General features: G+C 38.7%; 1 protein-coding gene across 1 annotated transcript in view; it reads right to left on the bottom strand.

Moving 5' to 3' along the window:
• LAMB3 (laminin subunit beta 3) overlaps positions 1–22,483 on the bottom strand; it is a 70,507-nt gene that overhangs the window by 399 nt on the left and 47,625 nt on the right. Inside the window, exons 14-22 of the mRNA XM_018562770.1 lie at positions 21,686–22,055; positions 19,292–19,452; positions 18,611–18,816; positions 17,191–17,394; positions 15,759–15,903; positions 10,647–10,854; positions 5,815–5,956; positions 3,898–4,074; positions 2,417–2,570 (exon numbers count right to left, since the gene is read on the bottom strand). Coding sequence (XP_018418272.1) covers positions 2,417–2,570; positions 3,898–4,074; positions 5,815–5,956; positions 10,647–10,854; positions 15,759–15,903; positions 17,191–17,394; positions 18,611–18,816; positions 19,292–19,452; positions 21,686–22,055 — 1,767 coding nt within the window. The remainder of the gene's footprint in view (positions 1–2,416; positions 2,571–3,897; positions 4,075–5,814; positions 5,957–10,646; positions 10,855–15,758; positions 15,904–17,190; positions 17,395–18,610; positions 18,817–19,291; positions 19,453–21,685; positions 22,056–22,483) is intronic.

Raw genomic sequence — 22,483 nt, forward strand, 5'->3', positions numbered from 1 at the left:
TTCCCAAACCTTTGAAATTCAGAATTTGAGTCAATTTCTTTAAAAAGTCACCAGAGATACTAAGATAGAAGGGCGGAACCTGACAGCACTGTCAGTGAAGCTTAGGATACTCAGGAAAGAACAGAAGAAGACATAAGGCAGAAACAGTTGTTTGCCAAAAACAACAACATTGGATTTGGTTTATGACATCCAATTCAATGAAATGATCCAAAACTAAGGTTACCTAAATTTAAGGATCAACTCTATTGCTTTGCAATACTGGCTTCCTGGGCTTAAAAGTAGCCATTCACTTTCTTAATATGTCTCCCCATGCTTGTTACATTGTTACAATTAATTTCTCCAGTTTGTCCAGTGATAGTTTTAAAAAACAATGGTGACTTTAGATAGACACATTTATTGTCTGATTTTTTATGTTTATCACAACACTAAAATGATGCTTGAGGTACAAGTTAATTACAAACAAAATAAAGTTAATAAAAAAAAAAGGTATAAACAAAAACATAAAAAACTGGTATACATATGGTAATAGAAACAATCATTCAAAAATATCTAAGGAGAAAATAGGAAAAAGGGGTAATGAGGTAGGGGTAAGGACTATTTAGTAACCTAATCTCTTGAGTAGCCACTTTAGCATAGCTTCTAACGTTATTGCAGTTTGGTGATTTAGGTCCATTTGCATGGTGTGTTTGAACAGATTAGTGGATTTGATAACGTCAGTGGTATAATATTTTTTTAACAAGCCTTTTTTAACCCCAATCCATTGAAGGTAACCTGTAGACATATTCAGGTGGCCATATCGTTCATTTTATGCTCAGAGTGTCTGGCGATCCCGAACAATGGGCAATCTAAGGAATACTAACCACACTACTACTAACCTGGTCTCCTCTCACCCCCTAAATACTTTTCCATTGACCAGTGAGGTCTCCTGCAGCACTTGACAGTAAAAAGGATTAGAGTAGGTTAAAGGAAGTGGGCCAATTTTCAACCTGGAAGGTGTGTGGTGAATAATTGTTTAAAATAGCACCATCCCTTAAAACTTTAAAGACAAACTTGGCTTGCTTTATGCATTCAGGTAGTTAGACATGACAAAAGAAAAACATGAACAGTCTATAAATTATTTAAAAGAGAGCAATAGGGTGAGTGTTTTTCCCCAGAGTTCTTTTAAAGGTCACGGGAGGACATATACTAGCGTCCTCTCATGGCCCAAAGCTCAGTTTATCGCAAGCTACAGCTCACAGTATACTGAGACCGCCGCATCCGGGACAAATACCGACATTACTTTCAAGATCCACCCAGCTGCGTGAGTGACAATTGGCTCTGCTTATCTAGAGGCAGAGCCAGCTGTACCCGCCTCCTCCCCTGTCCGTTCCTCCAGTCAGAGAGGGGAGGGGGGAATCCCTGCAGGGAGTCGTGACTGACAGTCACTGCTCTCTGCAGGGAGATGATAAAGAAGTGAGCGAGCGACAGTATGCGTTCGTTCACTTCCCGTTCTATTGAGCCGACGTGTGACAGTTTAATTGTCACAGGTCGGCTCGAACTATGAGGATACGTGATTTTCACTCACCTCATAGTTCTCCTTTAAGGAGTGTCTTTTACTAGCCTCTAGGTTTCTTATGAAAACTATAGCCTGCTCTTCTCTATTATGTTCTCTGAATATTCAAGTTAATTGAAAACATTTGTTGTTGCTTTTTTAATGACAGCATACTTGGCTGCTGTGCTATAATTTTTATGCTCCACATATGTGTCATCTCTTAATGCTTGATGGTGTGTTTACTAAGGAGAAGATGGATAACAAATTCCATAGCTTTCTTCATCAGTCAGGGCAAATTCAGAATGAACAGCAGGCGCCTATGACTATCTTGGGAAGAACATATTGCTAAGTCTTTCAGATGCTTATTCAACATGTGTGGGAAGTTGAATGTTGGCTATAAAAACAGAAAAACGTCATATCCATTCAACACGCTGAGTCCCTAGTAAGTGGGTTCTAATAAACTTGTATTAATGTTATTAAGTTAACCATTTTGGTACTGATACCACCATACACAGATATACAGTATTTAACAAAGCATAGAACGCAAACCACTGTTTATAATAACCCTTTGACTACCAAAGACATGTGCCATAACATATTTTGTAAATTATCTTCACTGGGGAAGTAAGAAAGTAAAATATTGTGAAAGATTGTTGAGCCATAGCAGCTAATGCAAGGTTGTAGCAATACCAGTTGGTTCTACACTAAGAAGATGCTTAAAGTGCAGGTAATACTTGGGCACTGCTAAAGGTCTGATGATTATACATGATTGATCAAACTTTAACAAACACTGCAATGAGATCTATAAAAGATAAAATCACGATTCCTTGCTATTGACAATTTAAAACAGATAAACAGCTCCTGATACATTTATATTCGTCTTACCTTTCATCCTCTTCATTGTTTGCTGTGATTCTTTGAAAAGGTCATCTGCATCTTTCTTTATCTTTGCAACCAGCTGTCCCTGAGCTCCGATGTTAGTTGTTTGCCCTAGGCGACTCTTCACCAGGGCATATTTTTCCATCACAGCATCTAGACCCTTAATGACAAATATATTGATGATTTTCCCGCGTTTCATAAAATCCACAAATGTAAAGACTGTTAATTAAGCTGATTTATGGCTGTTGGATATTTGTAAATATCAGAAGATTTTGTTTTAAATGCTATTTTTTAGATAGGTAAAAATAAAATATAACCAAAACCATCATATGATCCCTTGAAGTATTTCAGTTTTAAAATTAAAATTTGCTTTATGATACCGTAGGTAACATCTAGAACTGTTAATTGTGCAATACCCTGGAAATGTACATTTTTTCTTGGATTCCTCCTGTAAAAAAAAGCAGTGCATTTCCTGGTATGTGAGGATGCCTAGACACTTACTGTATGTGCATAAAACCTCATAGCTACAGTGTGAGGCCTCATAGCCTCACAGCCACAGTGTGATATCTAAGGCACTGCTGCATCTGACTGCTAGTTTCAGGAGAATTGGAGGGATATTTGGTAATATAACTACTGTGCTGCTCACTGTTTTCCTTGCTGAAGGCTCTGATATGAGGAAGCCCTGTCTCTACCAAAAGATGTCCGCTTCCACACACAGACACATACAGAACAAGGCATTGTAAGTCAGTAATGGGGTAAGATCAGCTGCAGGGAGACCACAGACAATACTGGTGACCAGTCCTTTGCCCTCTCCCCGCCTTATGTTGGACATAGCTTCCAAAGTTCAGTTAACTATTTATTCTTGTAAAATCAACAGGTAAGGTGTCCAGTGGCTGGTGTATTAGAAATTGCTCGCAGAAAGAAAATCACTTTTTATACTTCATAGAATTGTGTTTTACAGTATTTTTCTATCTAAACCATGTTTATTAAAGTAGATCTAAACCCAATCACTAAAATCACATATGGGCTTTAAATAGTTATTTTATGTTGATAATTTGTTTCCAATATTTATAAATCTGCAGCTTTCATTAAAAGAATACCTAGTTCTTATTCCTTAGGTCCTTATTCAGGCACTTCCTGTTATGCAGTAACAACTGTCTTTCAATTGTGCTCCTGCGATGTGCCCCTGACTAACCCTACAAACGGCCTTGTCAACACAAATTGCACTGACATGGCACACTATTCTCACTATCATTAAGATATGACAGAGCAATGATGTGCAGTCTATGCTGGAATGAGTACATGTGCAAATGAAGTGGCCATAATGGATGTAGGAAATCAGCAACACTGAGATGCATAATGTGCATGATACACAGTGCTTCAGCAAACTAAATATCATTCAGTTATGGTTTAGAGCTACTTTAAAATATATTTATATATAGTATATAAGGTGTCTTTTACAACCTTTTAATAAATATAAGCAGTACCTGTTGGGCATCCACAGCCTTTCTTTGAGCTCCTTCTGCTGCACGTTTGGCCTGACCTGCCTGTTGTAGACTTTCTGCAGTTCTGTCACGCAGGTTCTCTGCTTGCTGTGCAAAACCTTGTAGCTGATCATGCATGTCATCCATCCCTTTCTTTACAGGGTTCAGCACTTGCCCAATCTGTGAAAATAATTCATTTTGGTTTGTTCTCTGCAGTACATTGCGATACAACGTTCTTGCTTATAAAGTGATGCATTTAAATTCATAGTCATTAAAATGAACTGTTCCTGCAAAACAAAATATTCTTACACAGAGCTATTCACAAAGATCAGTAACCTATTGCAACAAGTCAGAAGCCCTATTTCAATGGTCTCACAACCTCTCCTATACGTTGCTGTGGGGTACACGGCACGGTCATAACCCATTGCAACAAAGACTCATTTGCTGCAGGGACCATTCTGGAGGTGCTTCCCCCTGGCTATGGCTGTTGTGGATGGTGATAGTCTACATGTATATGTCAATGCAACCATGCAAGAATAGTAGTAACACAGCGATCCCTGAACTTACCAGAAATCAGCTCCCACACAGGAGGTCCCCTGTGCTCAGTTGTGGCTCCCATATATTTTTTGGCATGTTAACTGAGGCTCCTACAAACCTATACGTGGCTCCTACATGTCAAACAATCTACCTAAGAGAGCCCCAAATAGGTTATTAGTAACTAAAGACTTTCTGTTCTGTAAGATGCTGATATGTGCAGGGATGTCTGGATGTTAGAAGAGATCAGTAGCACTGCCAATAAATGCTGGGCCCAAGTTCCACTTCCTATGTATGCACAGGAGAACCCCAAAGACTTCTATGGAGCTGAAGAACAGATCAATCTATCAGTCTATGGGGTTCAACTGCACACGCACAGACTCTGGGAAGTAAAAGACACACTAGCCTAAGGTAAACATTGTGAGAGAACACCAGTGGACTCCAGAGCCAGAAGTGAGTAAGTATACAGTGAAGGAGGGGGAGGGTGTGTTAGATCAGCACAGTGGGAGGAGGGGAAAGGGTAAGAAAATATTCAGAACATTATTTTTAAATGTTTCTTTATTATTTAAGTTAAAATCAATCATAAGGCTATTATAAAGGTATTTTTCAGTATTTTATTGTTCTTTTAACAATAAAAGCGTACAACCTATTAATCTCTGAACTGTTAAAAACATATTTGCTAAGATCTCAAACATAGAATATAGTAACTGGAAAACCCATGACTCTGAACCTTCCTGTCACCCAGCACACTTGACAATAAACCCCAACACTCCAGGCACTGCATCAATTTGTCAACCAGCACCCCCCTTTCCACCCAGCAACTTTGCTACTGTAACGTTATATGCCACCACTGCCCCCATCCCTCCTACCTCTCATGACCTTTGCATGAAAGGGGTAAGAGAGCCTGAGCATGTGATTTCTGAGGTCTCTGCCCACTTCCTCCTCCCTCTGGTGACCTCACCTCCTCTGGCCTCTGGGGTCGCTGTGTACATTGTGTGCATTCCAGGGAAAAGGGGAAGAGTTGAACACTTCTAGACTGAAAGGAAGAAGGAAGCCAGACATATACAGTATATTTCCATTGATATGGAAATCTTCCAATTAGGCAGCTATCAAAGCTCCAAATGTATTCTTTACTTTACCTTAAGGTAATTGTTTTATTTACAATGCACCACTATTTATCACCTTCTATAATATTATTTTGAACACCATGCATTTTCCATATCAGGTTAAAACTGAAGGGGAAATGTAAAACTCCATTTTACTTGTTTAGGATATGTATATCTATCTATCTATCTATATATATATGGATTTCTAGCCATGGCTGCTTTTGATATTCTGTGAGATATACAGTAATTAAGTTTCCACATAATCATTACAGTATCTCACCTCTAGTACGCGATCCTGGATCTGCTGTAAAGACAAACTGGAACCACGTATTTTATCTTCCGCTTCTTTGAGTGCTTTCTTTGCTACTCCTATATTCTCTACCACACCATCCACATTGTCTTCAACAGTCTTTGCTTTGTTCCTAAATGACAATAATAAAATAGAAGTGTTATAAATTTACATTGATTTGCAAGCCCATATTGATTAGCCCATATTCATAAAATCTGGGTCATAATATGAAGCATGGCAAACCTAAGTAATTTGCAAAGAAGCATGATGTATACATAGTTCTCGATATTCAGTCAATCATAATTGAGTTAGTGTGCCACCCACATAATGCAGTATACAATCAAAAGTCTGTTCTGAAACATTATTTCACAGGGAAAATAACACAGTTGTCATGGCAATAATGACATATATTCCAGGCCAACTCTATCATTAATATTTGAAGTATGGCATCCTAGAGTGAATGGATGTAAAAGCCTTTCCTAGCTACCCACAGGTGAAAACATAATGCCTTCTTTATTACTTTAAAATTTACATATATTTGAAATTTTATTTTTAGTAAATGCCACAAGTAGTATAATCCCTGTGCAGCCTTTGTTGCTGCAGAGAGGTTCAAAAGGGTAGAGAGCAGCTACATGAGGTCTGGTGATTAGGACATATGGTGCTAAATTTCCCTGTAGATCATTTATGTTGTTTTAGAGAGGGAACAATACCCAAGACAAAAATGTAATTGTTTAAGGTTTATAGCATGATTTTGGTACACTAAGAGAACAGTCTACCAGTGGTACAGTTAATGCTAGTGAGGGTATTACTAGGAAGAAAGAGGTAGTACATACTATGTGGCATCTCATGTCACAAATGGGCATATTTACACAAAAACATGTGTACAGTCAAAATGTGGCCACATCAACATATTATGGGTGTCCTGTGTGTTTTTGACAGAGACTCATGTTTGTGATGATCGTAGGGTGTGCAGAAACGTTCCCTTTGTAGGAAGGCCCACTACAATCATTGTGTTCCACTGTGGGTTTAATAAAAGAAAACCAGTACATCTAAAAAAAGCTACAGTCTTTATTCATTTTGTACAAGGTGCAAGAAAAGGTTTAATTATATAAAATACACAGTCCTTTTTAAAGATCCTAGGGCAGTGGTGGCGAACCTTGGCACTCCAGCTGTTTTGGAACTACAAGTCCCATGAGGCATTGCAAGGCTTTGACAGCCACAGACATAACTCCCAGAGGCAGATGCATGTTGGGATTTGTAGTTTTGGAACAGCTGTAGTGCCAAGGTTCGCCACCACTGCCCTAGGGTATTAAACTCCGTTCAGAGGTCAAAAAGAGTTTAATACAGTGCATGATCTTCTCTGAGATGTAGGCGGCTTGATAATGTTGATAATGTTGATAATGTGCTTCCTCCTTTTCCTTTTCTATTCCTTTCTATTGGTAATCATAACACCCTCGCTGCTTAAACTGAACATGATTATTTTTATGCTAAACCCGTTACCATATTTAATGCCCTCCCTGTTGCTACTACCGGTATGTGCCCAGTTAGTTGCAATATACCCACTTCCCTGCCAGAAGGAAGGGTCTTAATTTTGAGTTCTGCTCCTCCTTCTGATATCTACCTTAATATTTATTTAAAATAATAATAACAGGGGTCATGTGTGGACCTTTAGTGATATAATTTATGTTGATTTCCCCTTAAAATACTTTACACACCTGGCATCTTCGGCATCACTTTGTAGTTTCCTTGCTCTGGCTATATCTTCTCTAGTCTGTGACAACACTAATTCCATATTTGGCATCTTCTCTGCTATGCTGCGGATTTCATTCATTTTTCTTTGGAGAGATAATGCATCCACAGGAAGTTTGAGGGACAAAACATATTCACTAACTTCTTGGATAGTGGCTGGATCTGTTGAGGGTTCTAAGAGAAAAATAAACAGAGTAAGCCATTTATTTTGATAGAATAATAAAGGTATTAAAGCAGATTTACAAGAAATATTAAAAATAAAAACTCAATCTGCCAGATATTCCCCCTATTTAGTAACATGGCAGGATTCCCACCTAACATAGTCTAATATAACAACAGTAAACCTATTTTGTGTCTTGCTTGTAGGGTTGCCACCTGTCCAGGATTCACCAGGATTCAGATGGACAGTTTGGGTTTTGAATGCTGCGTCCGGGTTTCATGGCAGCAGAAACCCGGACACAAGGCAGACAGGGGAAACCAAAATTAAGATAGGGACTACTGCCCCCACACTGAAAATAGTCTATACTGTGATATTTACATATGAATGGGCGGCACTTTTTACATATGAACAAGCCAGGACTCATTCTCCCAAGAAAATGACCAAGCGTCGCTGGAGTGTTCGGGTTTCGCTTGAAGAAAAGGTGGCAACCCTACTTGCTTTCCGTACTAGGAGGACTGGGGTCTGACCCACGGCTTGTAATACAGAGGCACTGTATTTTATGGTTTTGCTGTAATGTCAGTTTTATCATCTGCAAGATGCACTGCAAGGAAATTCTGTGATGGAGGCTCCTAAAAAAATCTGTGAGCTGTGTTACTTCACATGCCAAACAAATAGGACCTGCCCCAGTTTTCCATTATATAAAACTGTAAAGTCAATTAGTATCTATTAACCACAGTGTAGCTAAGTGTTTACACTGGACCCCTTGGTCCTGTAATGGTTGTCTGTTGTTACACAGATAGTGCCTACACTACTAATGGAATAATATACCTGCTTTGGTGTCCTCAACTGGAATTTATTTAAGTAGAAATTAAAAAAATATATATTGTTGGGTGTCACAAAATACAGGGCAGTGTAAAATAACAAGCTATTAGAAACATATTCTTTATAACTTAATTTGGTATTGAAATCTTTATACTTTGTGCTTCACCTTCATCCTATAGGATAAGCATGTACTCCAAAAGCTGGCAATGATACAGCATTTAAATCTTGTCTGAAGCTGTAATGATCTGACAGTAATACCTTGCACACCTCTGATCTTCCTGTCATATTGTCTCCTGTCACATGCACGTGGAAGCAGTAAGTTCAACTCAGAGGCATTTAAATAACTGTTCAGCATAAGTGAATTTAAAAAAAATGTGTTTGGTACAAACTAAACAGCATATTAAATACAATTAATGCTGCTGTATTTACATGGATGTAAAATATGGACGTGAAGTAAAATTCAGGGACTGCCCATTGAAAACATGTGATAAATGTCTATCTAATATCTATAAAAATGAGGTGCATAGAGCACTGGTGACACACTAGAAATCTGACTGAGGATCTACCTCCCCTCCCCCTGCTAGCCATAAGAAACGGTTTTGGATGGAGTTCCACTTATAGTGTAAAATATGATACTATGATGGCTGTGGTTAACCAGGCTTGCAACTTTAACTATTGCAACTTAAAGTGATATTGAAGTCAAAAGGATTTTAAGCTGTTTCAAATGCTGATAAAATCACTTACAATTAATGCTGCTTTGCTTGATTTATAAAAGTTTTAGTTTCCTGCAGAATCAGATGGTTCCCTGAGCACTGTCCCTGACATCCTGTTTTAGAGTGACTCCTTTCTCAAGCAGAGTGCTGTGCAGTCACCCTTGTGGGTGCGAGTAGGCTGTGTGTGTCTCCACAAACACAAACACACAGCAAATCCAGCTACTCCCCTCTGGCCCCCTTTCCTCCCTTCTCCAAGCTAGTAGATGAACACTGGAGTTACTGGAGTCTGCACTGTCCTTTGTGATCTTGTACTGGACAGAAAGTTCAGGGAAGCTGAGAGACTTGAAAGCAGCTGTTCAAAAACATGATGATTGTAGGTGTTTTGTCAAAAATGTAAACCAATGCTTTACAGGGCAATGTATATTTGTTTGATTTTCATTCATTATTGAAAAATGTTAGAGAGTTTAATACTACTTTAACCTGCAATAGTTAAGTTGTATCAGGGCTTGAGTTGGTACTGGTTACATCTGGGTACATTTGGTACATCCACAACTACTGTGCTGCCGGACGGTTTAAGACTTCTTTTGGTTACCACCTGCCCCATGAATATGTGTGATCTTCCCAGCTGTCAGGGCTACTGTATATAATCTGGGCAGAGGAATTTGTGATATAATATATCCAACAGTGGGTTTAATAAAAGAAAACCAGTACATCTAAAAAAAGCTACAGTCTTTATTCATTTTGTACAAGGTGCAAGAAAAGGTTTAATTATATAAAATACACAGTCCTTTTTTAAGATCCTAGGGCAGTGGTGGCGAACCTTGGCACTCCAGCTGTTTTGGAACTACAAGTCCCATGAGGCATTGCAAGGCTTTGACAGCCACAGACATAACTCCCAGAGGCAGATGCATGTTGGGATTTGTAGTTTTGGAACAGCTGTAGTGCCAAGGTTCGCCACCACTGCCCTAGGGTATTAAACTCCGTTCAGAGGTCAAAAAGAGTTTAATACAGTGCATGATCTTCTCTGAGATGTAGGCGGCTTGATAATGTTGATAATGTTGATAATGTGCTTCCTCCTTTTCCTTTTCTATTCCTTTCTATTGGTAATCATAACACCCTCGCTGCTTAAACTGAACATGATTATTTTTATGCTAAACCCGTTACCATATTTAATGCCCTCCCTGTTGCTACTACCGGTATGTGCCCAGTTAGTTGCAATATACCCACTTCCCTGCCAGAAGGAAGGGTCTTAATTTTGAGTTCTGCTCCTCCTTCTGATATCTACCTTAATATTTATTTAAAATAATAATAACAGGGGTCATGTGTGGACCTTTAGTGATATAATTTATGTTGATTTCCCCTTAAAATACTTTACACACCTGGCATCTTCGGCATCACTTTGTAGTTTCCTTGCTCTGGCTATATCTTCTCTAGTCTGTGACAACACTAATTCCATATTTGGCATCTTCTCTGCTATGCTGCGGATTTCATTCATTTTTCTTTGGAGAGATAATGCATCCACAGGAAGTTTGAGGGACAAAACATATTCACTAACTTCTTGGATAGTGGCTGGATCTGTTGAGGGTTCTAAGAGAAAAATAAACAGAGTAAGCCATTTATTTTGATAGAATAATAAAGGTATTAAAGCAGATTTACAAGAAATATTAAAAATAAAAACTCAATCTGCCAGATATTCCCCCTATTTAGTAACATGGCAGGATTCCCACCTAACATAGTCTAATATAACAACAGTAAACCTATTTTGTGTCTTGCTTGTAGGGTTGCCACCTGTCCAGGATTCACCAGGATTCAGATGGACAGTTTGGGTTTTGAATGCTGCGTCCGGGTTTCATGGCAGCAGAAACCCGGACACAAGGCAGACAGGGGAAACCAAAATTAAGATAGGGACTACTGCCCCCACACTGAAAATAGTCTATACTGTGATATTTACATATGAATGGGCGGCACTTTTTACATATGAACAAGCCAGGACTCATTCTCCCAAGAAAATGACCAAGCGTCGCTGGAGTGTTCGGGTTTCGCTTGAAGAAAAGGTGGCAACCCTACTTGCTTTCCGTACTAGGAGGACTGGGGTCTGACCCACGGCTTGTAATACAGAGGCACTGTATTTTATGGTTTTGCTGTAATGTCAGTTTTATCATCTGCAAGATGCACTGCAAGGAAATTCTGTGATGGAGGCTCCTAAAAAAATCTGTGAGCTGTGTTACTTCACATGCCAAACAAATAGGACCTGCCCCAGTTTTCCATTATATAAAACTGTAAAGTCAATTAGTATCTATTAACCACAGTGTAGCTAAGTGTTTACACTGGACCCCTTGGTCCTGTAATGGTTGTCTGTTGTTACACAGATAGTGCCTACACTACTAATGGAATAATATACCTGCTTTGGTGTCCTCAACTGGAATTTATTTAAGTAGAAATTAAAAAAATATATATTGTTGGGTGTCACAAAATACAGGGCAGTGTAAAATAACAAGCTATTAGAAACATATTCTTTATAACTTAATTTGGTATTGAAATCTTTATACTTTGTGCTTCACCTTCATCCTATAGGATAAGCATGTACTCCAAAAGCTGGCAATGATACAGCATTTAAATCTTGTCTGAAGCTGTAATGATCTGACAGTAATACCTTGCACACCTCTGATCTTCCTGTCATATTGTCTCCTGTCACATGCACGTGGAAGCAGTAAGTTCAACTCAGAGGCATTTAAATAACTGTTCAGCATAAGTGAATTTAAAAAAAATGTGTTTGGTACAAACTAAACAGCATATTAAATACAATTAATGCTGCTGTATTTACATGGATGTAAAATATGGACGTGAAGTAAAATTCAGGGACTGCCCATTGAAAACATGTGATAAATGTCTATCTAATATCTATAAAAATGAGGTGCATAGAGCACTGGTGACACACTAGAAATCTGACTGAGGATCTACCTCCCCTCCCCCTGCTAGCCATAAGAAACGGTTTTGGATGGAGTTCCACTTATAGTGTAAAATATGATACTATGATGGCTGTGGTTAACCAGGCTTGCAACTTTAACTATTGCAACTTAAAGTGATATTGAAGTCAAAAGGATTTTAAGCTGTTTCAAATGCTGATAAAATCACTTACAATTAATGCTGCTTTGCTTGATTTATAAAAGTTTTAGTTTCCTGCAGAATCAGATGGTTCCCTGAGCACTGTCCCTGACATCCTGTTTTAGAGTGACTCCTTTCTCAAGCAGAGTGCTGTGCAGTCACCCTTGTGGGTGCGAGTAGGCTGTGTGTGTCTCCACAAACACAAACACACAGCAAATCCAGCTACTCCCCTCTGGCCCCCTTTCCTCCCTTCTCCAAGCTAGTAGATGAACACTGGAGTTACTGGAGTCTGCACTGTCCTTTGTGATCTTGTACTGGACAGAAAGTTCAGGGAAGCTGAGAGACTTGAAAGCAGCTGTTCAAAAACATGATGATTGTAGGTGTTTTGTCAAAAATGTAAACCAATGCTTTACAGGGCAATGTATATTTGTTTGATTTTCATTCATTATTGAAAAATGTTAGAGAGTTTAATACTACTTTAACCTGCAATAGTTAAGTTGTATCAGGGCTTGAGTTGGTACTGGTTACATCTGGGTACATTTGGTACATCCACAACTACTGTGCTGCCGGACGGTTTAAGACTTCTTTTGGTTACCACCTGCCCCATGAATATGTGTGATCTTCCCAGCTGTCAGGGCTACTGTATATAATCTGGGCAGAGGAATTTGTGATATAATATATCCAACTCAGACCTGTGTTGTAGCTGCTGGGGAATTTGCTTTATAGCTTGGACATAGGGATATGTGATACAACTGATTAAACCCAGATTTCAGCTGTGTTTGGAGCCTAGCTCTTTTTCCTTCCCTTTGCACATGTCCCTTGGAGAGGAGGTGTCTGTCACCATCAGTGGCCAAATATATCAACAACAACACGTGTCCCCTGAGGAGGCTTTTATTTAGAATGATTTTAAATCAATCCGAGAGACTCCTGAAGAAACAATTGACTGAATATTGCAAAATGCGTTGAGATGTTATTGTTCTCACTCTGGGCCTTTCTTACTATAGAAATTGTACAAACGGTATGTACATAGACTGATATAAACGCATTGCAAACAAATTTAATAAGTTGGCCAGGCGAGCTAATCTCTCGGCTCTATGGCGTTTGATGCAATGTTTTTAATGCAACTTTGTAATGTTATGTTAGAATTTAATAAAGAATTGATTTTTAATAAATAAAGTTGTATGAGTACCATTAAAGTCTGCCAGGGTTCTAGTGAACCTGTTTTTTGGTTCAATCTACTGGTTTAAGCTGTTTACTATAATTTTACTAAAAATATCTGAAACAATAGGAATATACATTTTTGCATTTAGTGTTAATCACTGTTATTTGATTAAAGTCAAGCATTCAATATATAAATCTAGTGCTCACAAGAAGGAATGTCAAGTGTAATTATTGCCATAGCAGACCATGTGGCCACTATGGGGCCAAGAAGCATAGGGGGCCGAGAGCTGTCTGACTATGCAGTGATTTATATAGGTAGCAAAACAATTTGACAAATGTGTCAGTTTTGTCAGCTGCTGTTGTTGTTGCTGTCTAAATTTTCCTGAATAAAATGTCATCACTACCAGCATAAATCACATAAACAGACAGCTATGGGTTTTCTGTGAATGAAATCAGTGTATATAAAGTTTGGGAACCTCTATACTAGGCTATGCAAACAGTCAGTATTATGAGCATCTGTAGAATTTACTTTTAAGATAGAGATGACAGATGGGGTCCCTTTATATTTTTACTACATAGTTATGGCTCTAAATGTTGCGTAGACGATTTACACTAATTATTACCTATTATCAATTTACTGAAAACTACTATCGAGTTTAGCCAGTCACTGGCTATGGTTAAGGAGGGAACCGGTTCAGCAAAGTAATCCTTTAAAGGCTGCTCTGATATTAATATATTAAGCTGACATTTTAAGAAGTCAGCAGCTTGACTTATTGCTCAGACATGTAGTCTGATTACACAGTCTGCACAGGTAGCACCTGAACCTGCGGCACGTGGATGAAATAGACACTGACGTCTGCAGAACTCAGATCTAGTACATTACAGGATATCTGCTTAGTCTTATTCTATGAGTTGGTAAAACATCTAAGGAAGGTTATATGAAATAGATATATGTACAGTTTGCAAAAAAGGCAGAGGTAAAATGTAGTTTATTTGTGCCCAGTATAGAAAAATGGAACACATGGCTTTTTACCCCAAGGACAGTAAAAAGGGTTAAGGGGACATCAGATGCATGTGGAAAAGTGAAGATTTTACCATCAATTTAGGAAAGGGTATTTTTTCAGTAAGAGTGGTTTAGTTCTGGAGTGCTTTACTGCATGAGGTACTAGTAGCAATGTCAATAAAGGAACTGCAAAAAATGGACTGAAAACTCTTCTTTATAATAGCTAACTGCTAATATGGGAAAAGGTCCTGATAACCTTGTAGAGTATGAAAGGATTTTTTCCTCCTCTGTGGTATAATTGACAACAGTGGGGTCTATTCACAAAGCTGCCGAAGGATCTAGCCGTAGCTTCGGCCGATCCTTCGGCTAGCTTCGGCCCCAGGACCCCTTTGGTTCAGTAGAACCGAAGGGGTGCTGTACGGGCTATTCACTATAGCCCGTACAGCTCCCAAACGTGGCCGAGCGATGCTCCCGGCCGCCAAGGAGAGAAGCACTGCTGTTTCTTTTTTTTGTTTTATTCTGACACGGAGCCGTGTCACTGATGCATTGCTAGATTCCTATTGGCTATTTCAATTTGCAATAGCCAATAGTAAACTAGCATTGTACCCGCCCTCTGCTGACTGAGTCGAACTCCTTCTGCACTTCGCATGAAGCCATGCGAAGCAAGCTGATGTACGGCTTATTTCAGCCGATATACGACTGAAATCAGCCATACCAGCCTGAAGTGAATAGCCGAACAGTGTTCGCTCACTTTACTTCAGGTCAGTCATTCACTCGGCTGCCTACGGCAGCTTAGTGAATAGACCCCAGTATCTCAGGGTATTTTGCTCTGCCTTGCTATGAAGCTAGTTTTGAATTTGACAGACACTAGTCTTTTTTCAACATAATTAACTATGTAAGATTACATTCTGCTAGAGTTAGCCAAGCAGCTCCAAAAGTCATGACAGCCCCAGGGATGTAGGGATAGGGGAATTTGGGGGTAATACAACACGCACAGTTTTTCATTTGCTGTGGAAAACCCTCTTTAAGGTATTATAAATTATTTGGTCATAACTCAGAAAGAATGTTTTATCTTTGAATCACCAGTATGGCAGTAAAGATGGTGAAAAATGGGTTACATGTTTGTACATTATTTTAGTGACAGAATAGGTCATCATCATTTAAGTTCATGAAATACTATAGCAGCAAAGTATTACAAAACAGTGTCACTGTCATCTCTTACCCATCAGAAAATCTCGGATTTGCTGTATGAACTGCTTGGAGATTCCTAATCGTTGGTCCATGTCTTTCCTGGTCTGAGTCACTTGGCTCATCAGATGCTGTGAATTATCTTTAATCTGATTGGCTGTTCTTTCTGCTTCTGTTATCTAAAACATATATACAGTTTTATTTAACCAACTACATGCAGATAAAGTTAAATTTTCCAATTTCCAGTAATTTGCTGCATTACTGCTTCATTTGGTTTGAGTGTTGGATATATTTCATAGATTATTATCAAGTCAATACTACATTTTATAAAGGTTGCAACTAGTCAATATACTTCAGTAGTGCTGGATTTGCAAGGATTTGCCAAATTTCAGCAACTGATTTGTATGCATACAGTATGTAACCACTCCCTTTTGTTCCCTCTGGCAAGATGATGGACTCATTTGCCATTTTATAATTATGGGAAATTTTACAGTAAACACTCAGTATTCCTATGAAGATCATCAGTAGGAAAGCATTGTCAAATTAAATTCAACTACATTAAATTAAATGGTGAATTTGTATAAATCTAATTCAGACACAAAGCTGTCAATTTCTCTGCTGATTTAAGCTGAAAAATAGCAAAAACAAATGAACTACTGAGCTAAAAAGAAGCTTTGAAATAAAAATTGCAATGCTGAAAAAACATAGTGGGGGCATTTTAATATAGAATTTGTGACTTTTCTGGGGTTTATGCTCTGTAAGAGTGCCCTGCACAAAATTCAGAAAAGCAGTGCGATAGTTCTAATGCTACGTCCATCACATGCAACAATTTCAGGTAACACTTACACATTAGGCTGCAATGGCTACTACAAAATTCATAAATAAATACCTATGAAGATTTTGGTGGAGATGACCTGCATGGAGATGGAGTGAGGAGCCTGTCACCCTGACGTTGTTAGTTGCTAGGGCGCTGGCAGTCCTAAGGCTTCCAACAGCCTAGCCAACAATCAGGCTTGGCTGCAAAATGTAATTGCTTGCTAAGCATCCTAGCAAGCAATCAGACTCGGCTGCACAACATAATTGGTCGGTACGACCAGCATCCTAGCAACCAATGAAACTCGGCTGCACAGCATCCTGGAGCCCTGTGCATAAGGCACATTTGGGTACATGTTTCTGATATGTACCTGGATTTGTCGCATTAACCGACATTTGTCATATGGTGGCACAGACACTTTTCTAAAGAGTGTCTGCACCACTCTATGAATTCCAGGGATTATGTATTACATCTTTTAATGTTTGTTCATGTCAAAAAACTTTTTTTAATATGACATCGGATAGGCAAGAAAAGCTTACATAATATTTATATACATTTATGTCATCTGTTTTATACAAACTGATGCATGGCAAACTGATATGATCTTGAAAAGAAGCATAAGTTAATGTCCAGCCAAAACAAATTTCTTTACCATCTGAGCATTCTTCATCAGTTGGTTGCTGATATTCAGAAGATCCTTGGAAGTTTTCTCCGAGCTCCTTAATGCATTCATGGACAAAGGGAATGCCCCTCTGCAAAGAGTTCCCACTTTACACAAGGTAACATTATTCCTTCGACATATGTTTCCAGGGCAGTATTCTGGGGTGCAGGAGTCTGTTCTTATACCCTCACAAATCTGAAACAAATGAACCCAATGCAGTGAAATCTTATATTTGGTCTTCTAAGATTTGCTCAATCTACCTTTCATTATAAGAAGCACACAAGCAGAGTCCAAATTCAAGCAAGTGGAGTCCTCTAAGATCTGAAATCTGTTTATAACAATTATCTACATACTTTAAAATGATATAAATGATGTTATATATACTGTATATTACCAATGAACAATTAACTGCCTATTGTGGTAGCTAGGGAACAGAAGAGTTGGCTTATATGACATGATAAGTGTTAGGGTTGCACAGATACCAAGTACAGTACCCGGTACAAGTACGAGTACATGTACAGATACTTTTGAGCTCCAAGACTACACTAGAGAAAAATTCAAAAATTAGGAGGCAGCTGTCATTTGTAAGTAGCACACGGAGCTCCTGGGATTTGTACATCTCTGTTTTAATGTACGATTTTGTTTTTATAACTATAAATAAAGGGATGCACAGATACCAGTTTTGCGAGTACGAGTACTGGTACTTGCCGAGTACTTACAAGTACGAGTACTGATACATTTTTGTTTATTGTCATGTGATAGTTTTTCTAAAACAATACAGACTAATGATTTCAGGACAGTGGTGGAGTGCCAGAGCCAGGTCCCAGCTGCAACCGCTGCAACCCTGGTAGTTCTCATGAAAACGCCAAGTATCTGCACTGGTACGCGAAAAGTATCTGTGCATCCCTAATAAGTGTTAATGTTAAAGATTGTTTCACTTTAAAATATGTTATACCTCTTTAAACACCCAGTAATAAAAAGAGCCAGAGCAGTGGTGCTACAGAGCCAGTACATAGCAAATATCCATAGATACTTAAATATTTGTTTTGTCTTTTCTTCAGATTACCAAATAAATGACACCAGGAGTGTCCCTAGCCTGTGCATCATCTTTCCATCCAGCTCTAGTTCCTGCTCTGGCTGGTGTCCCGCCCATCACTGGTTTCCAGAGGCTCAGTAGGACGCCGGCCAGAGAGTCCCAGGTTGCTACGAGCAGGGTGGGGAGATGTGTATGGCTCTTACACATCTCTCCACCTAGCTCTTAGCAAACTGGGACACTCTGGAGCCTCAGATACCAATACAAACAAGGCAGACAGGGATTGTAGTCAACTACTATATCTTCCTCATTCTCTCTTAAACAAAGACATTTTTGGCTGACATTTACTTTAAGCAACACAATTATTTTTAAAGTTACCCTGTTAATGGTTGGTGTAAGATCTGGGTAGGATAGTTCATCTTTCAGGGTTTTTAGGTCCTCCACCGCCTCTTGGATCTTTCCTTCAAGCCCATTTAACCCTTTTCTACTTTCCCTTGATTGAGATACAGTTGCCATGGCTGATGCCACAGTTTTTGCAGACTCCTGTGATGACTGGTATGCAGAACTAACAACGGTATATAAACCTAGGAAGAAAGCAGCCTTTGTTATAATATTCAGCATAACTTTTCTCTTATGTAAAGGATCAGCCCACACAAAAAAATATTTCCGTTTTTGATAGATGCTGGAGAGTCAGGCTGCTTGAAAGTTTCATATACCCCACAGGGACTTATACAATATGATCTCTGTGCTTCAGTTCCTGGGTCTGTAACTTGCTGCTTTCCCTGTCTAATTTTTAATATATTTATATAATGGAAAATACAAAAGGAGATGCTAGAGCTCACCAAGGTGGGGCAAAATATACAACAATCTCACAAACAAAATAATGTAAAACACTTTGGCAGGAACACCTTGCTGATGGAGTATCCAAGACAAATAGGAATCCAAGGGGGGACTCTGCCCACCAGGATGCATCTATATTTCAAATATGACTTTTGGGTGGACTTATCCTTTAATACAACTTAATAGCTTTAACTAGTAAGACTAAAGACATCAATGTACCTGAAGCATTTTGAGCAATGGCATTTCCTTGCTGGGTCACTTTATTCTGGTAAAGAATAGTAATGCTGTTATAGTGGACCCCCAAGGAGTTCAAGTCATTTGAAAGGGAATCAAAACCGTCCAAAGGTGGCAGGTCGGACTTTAGCTCTCCCACATCTCCTCTGCAAAACAAAAAAAAAAGAAGTGTTTTGCACATCTTCTACTTCTATATAAACGGAGCAACCTACCTGCTCATATTAAGTGTTAATGTATAACAGCATAGCTAATATATACAATGTATAACATTTGTTCAAAGTTAGCTACTGACAAATGTATTAAGCGTTTGTATATTCACAATATCACCATGCACAGTCTTAAAGCTTAATTGAACCCTCTTCATTTATTACTATAATGCAGTCAGGCTGCATAAATAGTAATAAATATGCCTCTTCAGCAAAGGTTAAAAAATCATGTGCTGCCAACAGATAGGAGAGTTCCCCAACATCTCTTGCAGTCCGACATACCCTACTGTAAACTTCTCTAATCAACATTGCTTTCACTCCCTAAGTAGCCCTGTTAATTAGAGCAGTATTTTGGGGAAATTGTAAAAAAAAAAAAAAAAAAGACCAGTCAGCGCACAACTAAGTAAGATCAGTGGTCTAAACAGTCACATGAACATGCCAAAGAAAAGGCCAAAGAAAAGTCTCAGGATACTGTTCCTGATGCAGATAGTGAAAGCCCACAACTATAAAACAACAAAAAAGAAAGCAGAACACACCACCTACAGCATTATTGTGGATTTATGTATGGCAAATGAAGCAGGGGTTGCACTCACAAGAATAGCATAGAGAAGCAATCTACAATTTTCTATGCATTGTATGGACACAATTATTATGCTGTCTCCTTGTCTCTTGCATGATAGTTGTGTCCATACGTTCCCTAGAAGATGGTGTTAGAGTTGTCATCGCCCCATGGTGTCCCTTGAAAGACAAGGATGTAATGGTGTTGAAAGCGCTCCTCTATGCTATTCTTGTTAGTGCAATCCCTATGTACTTTGTCATACATAAATCCTAATTGAATGCACTAGATGGTGCACTCTGCTTTCTTTCTTTCTTTTTTGGGGGGGAGGGAGGGGGTGATGGCTGTGTCTGTGAGATGGACGATTGCTTGAGTCTGATTGCAGCAATCCAACTCTCTAACTGGTACCAACAAAGGAGTTTTGTTTAACCCTTGCTGCAGCACCATTAAAATAAGCATCTTCATACTGTATATGCAGTCTGACTGCATTACAGAAATAAATTATGAGGGTTCAACTGGGCTTAAAACAAATCTGTTGCATACTATGAGGAAGACGTATCAAGCAAGTTGCAAACAGAATCACAAGCAATTTTAGTGCAAATCCAGTCTGCTCATGTATGAAAGGTTTTGTAGTAGATTTTATGTATATATGCAAGCCCTGTACCAGCTAACATGGACAGACAACTGCAACAGTTACACCAAGACCACAGACAGATTTGAGAAAGTTATACAAGGATTGGAGACTGATATTCAATTAGAAGTAGTTAGGGCATGTCTATAAAAGTGTAGATCAAGACTTTATGAATCAAGCTGCAATCTTTTCCTAAATGTTATACAGTAATCTGTTTAACTGCTCCTGTTTGCTCCGTGGTTTATTCAATATTCTGCTTTGCCATATGTCTGTATATAGAGGACCTGATCTAGATATAAATAAACATATGTAACTTCTGTTACAGTATGTGTTTACTGCATTTACCAGCAATCTGCATAGTTTAGAACTTGTACTATGGCATTTCTTTCAGAACACAAAATGCATAGCATTACACAACTGACATTTCTCATGAAAGGTTGCACTAATGGTAGATTGTTACATTTTCAGTAATAAGCCTGCTCTGAACTTTATGTTTACAGTATATAAGATGCTCAGTGCTTGTTAAGTGACACAAAAGAACATGTAATCAACAACATTAACTGAAGAAATGACTGTTAAAGGGAGTTAGCTGTGTTCTGTATATATTTTATTTACTTGTATGTTTTGGCCATTACTTTAAAAATGGCATATTTCAAGTAATCTTAGTCAGCTCCGATGTGTAGCCACGTTGCCCTAAGTGGGGTGACTCCTTAAATTTAGTTCTGCTGGACTGTATCCTGTCTAGTTAATGTATTAGTCTTGCCGCAGAGCAACCAATAATGTGGTTACACATTAAGGTGTAGGAGTTGATAATTTCTGTTGGGCACATCTTAAGGGTGGAATTCTACCAGGCAGAAACATTGAAGAACAATTTGAAAAAGGTAAGTCTGGTGTTATCTGGGTTCAGGTTTCACATTCCACAAATTTTTAAAGGTAAATATTTTGATTGCTAGCTACAAGATGTGTAAGACCCACTACTGACTTACCTCATTTTTGCCATTTGGTTCTCCATCCGTAAAAGCTCATTATCTGAGACCCCTGACCCACTTGACAGTCTCTGAACACGCTGAAGTTCATCTCTGCACATGTCCAGCCGAGGTCCAAAATCTACAGCAGACTGCCCTACCTCTAAGGCACTTGTGTTTCGTAGAACTTGCATTTGAGTGCCAAGAGTTCTTAGCTCACTGTCATAAAAATTGAAACAGGAGTGACATGGTCTGCAGTCCGGGTATGTGTTAGTATATCCTCTGTGGCAAGAATCACATCGTACTCCCATAATGCCTTGACGACACAAGCACTTTCCAGTTGCCTTATCACAACCCATATCAATGGTTCCTTGGAAGTCACAATTGCAAGCTACATGAAAGGAAAAGAGAACAGTTAGTTGATTTTCACATCTAAGTAAAATCATTACCACTGCAATCTCAAACAAACAAAGTGATCTATGATCCTTAATTAGGGAAACCAAAGCAACTTATTCATACAGTATGTACCTGGTCATTCGAAAAAAATGTCAGCCAGTGAAAAGTAACAACTAATCCTTCACTTGAATGCCTAAAAGTGCCTTGACTGAATGGAATTTTGTAAAATAAAACCGTATACATACTTAAGCAAACACTACCAAGTTTGTCAACATAGCTTGAATATTGCATGGAATATGCATTTATTTCCCCAAGATAAAGTTGCATTATGCATGTCTGTTGTGTCTGCATGGAAAGATGCCATTTACTAATCCAATAAGAGTTCAGTAGATCATTGTCTGAGGTCTGAACACCAACTAATGT

This window comes from Nanorana parkeri, unplaced genomic scaffold (assembly GCF_000935625.1).
Source record: "Nanorana parkeri isolate BGI_ZX_2015 unplaced genomic scaffold, ASM93562v1 scaffold598, whole genome shotgun sequence".
Lineage (NCBI taxonomy): Eukaryota > Metazoa > Chordata > Amphibia > Anura > Dicroglossidae > Nanorana > Nanorana parkeri.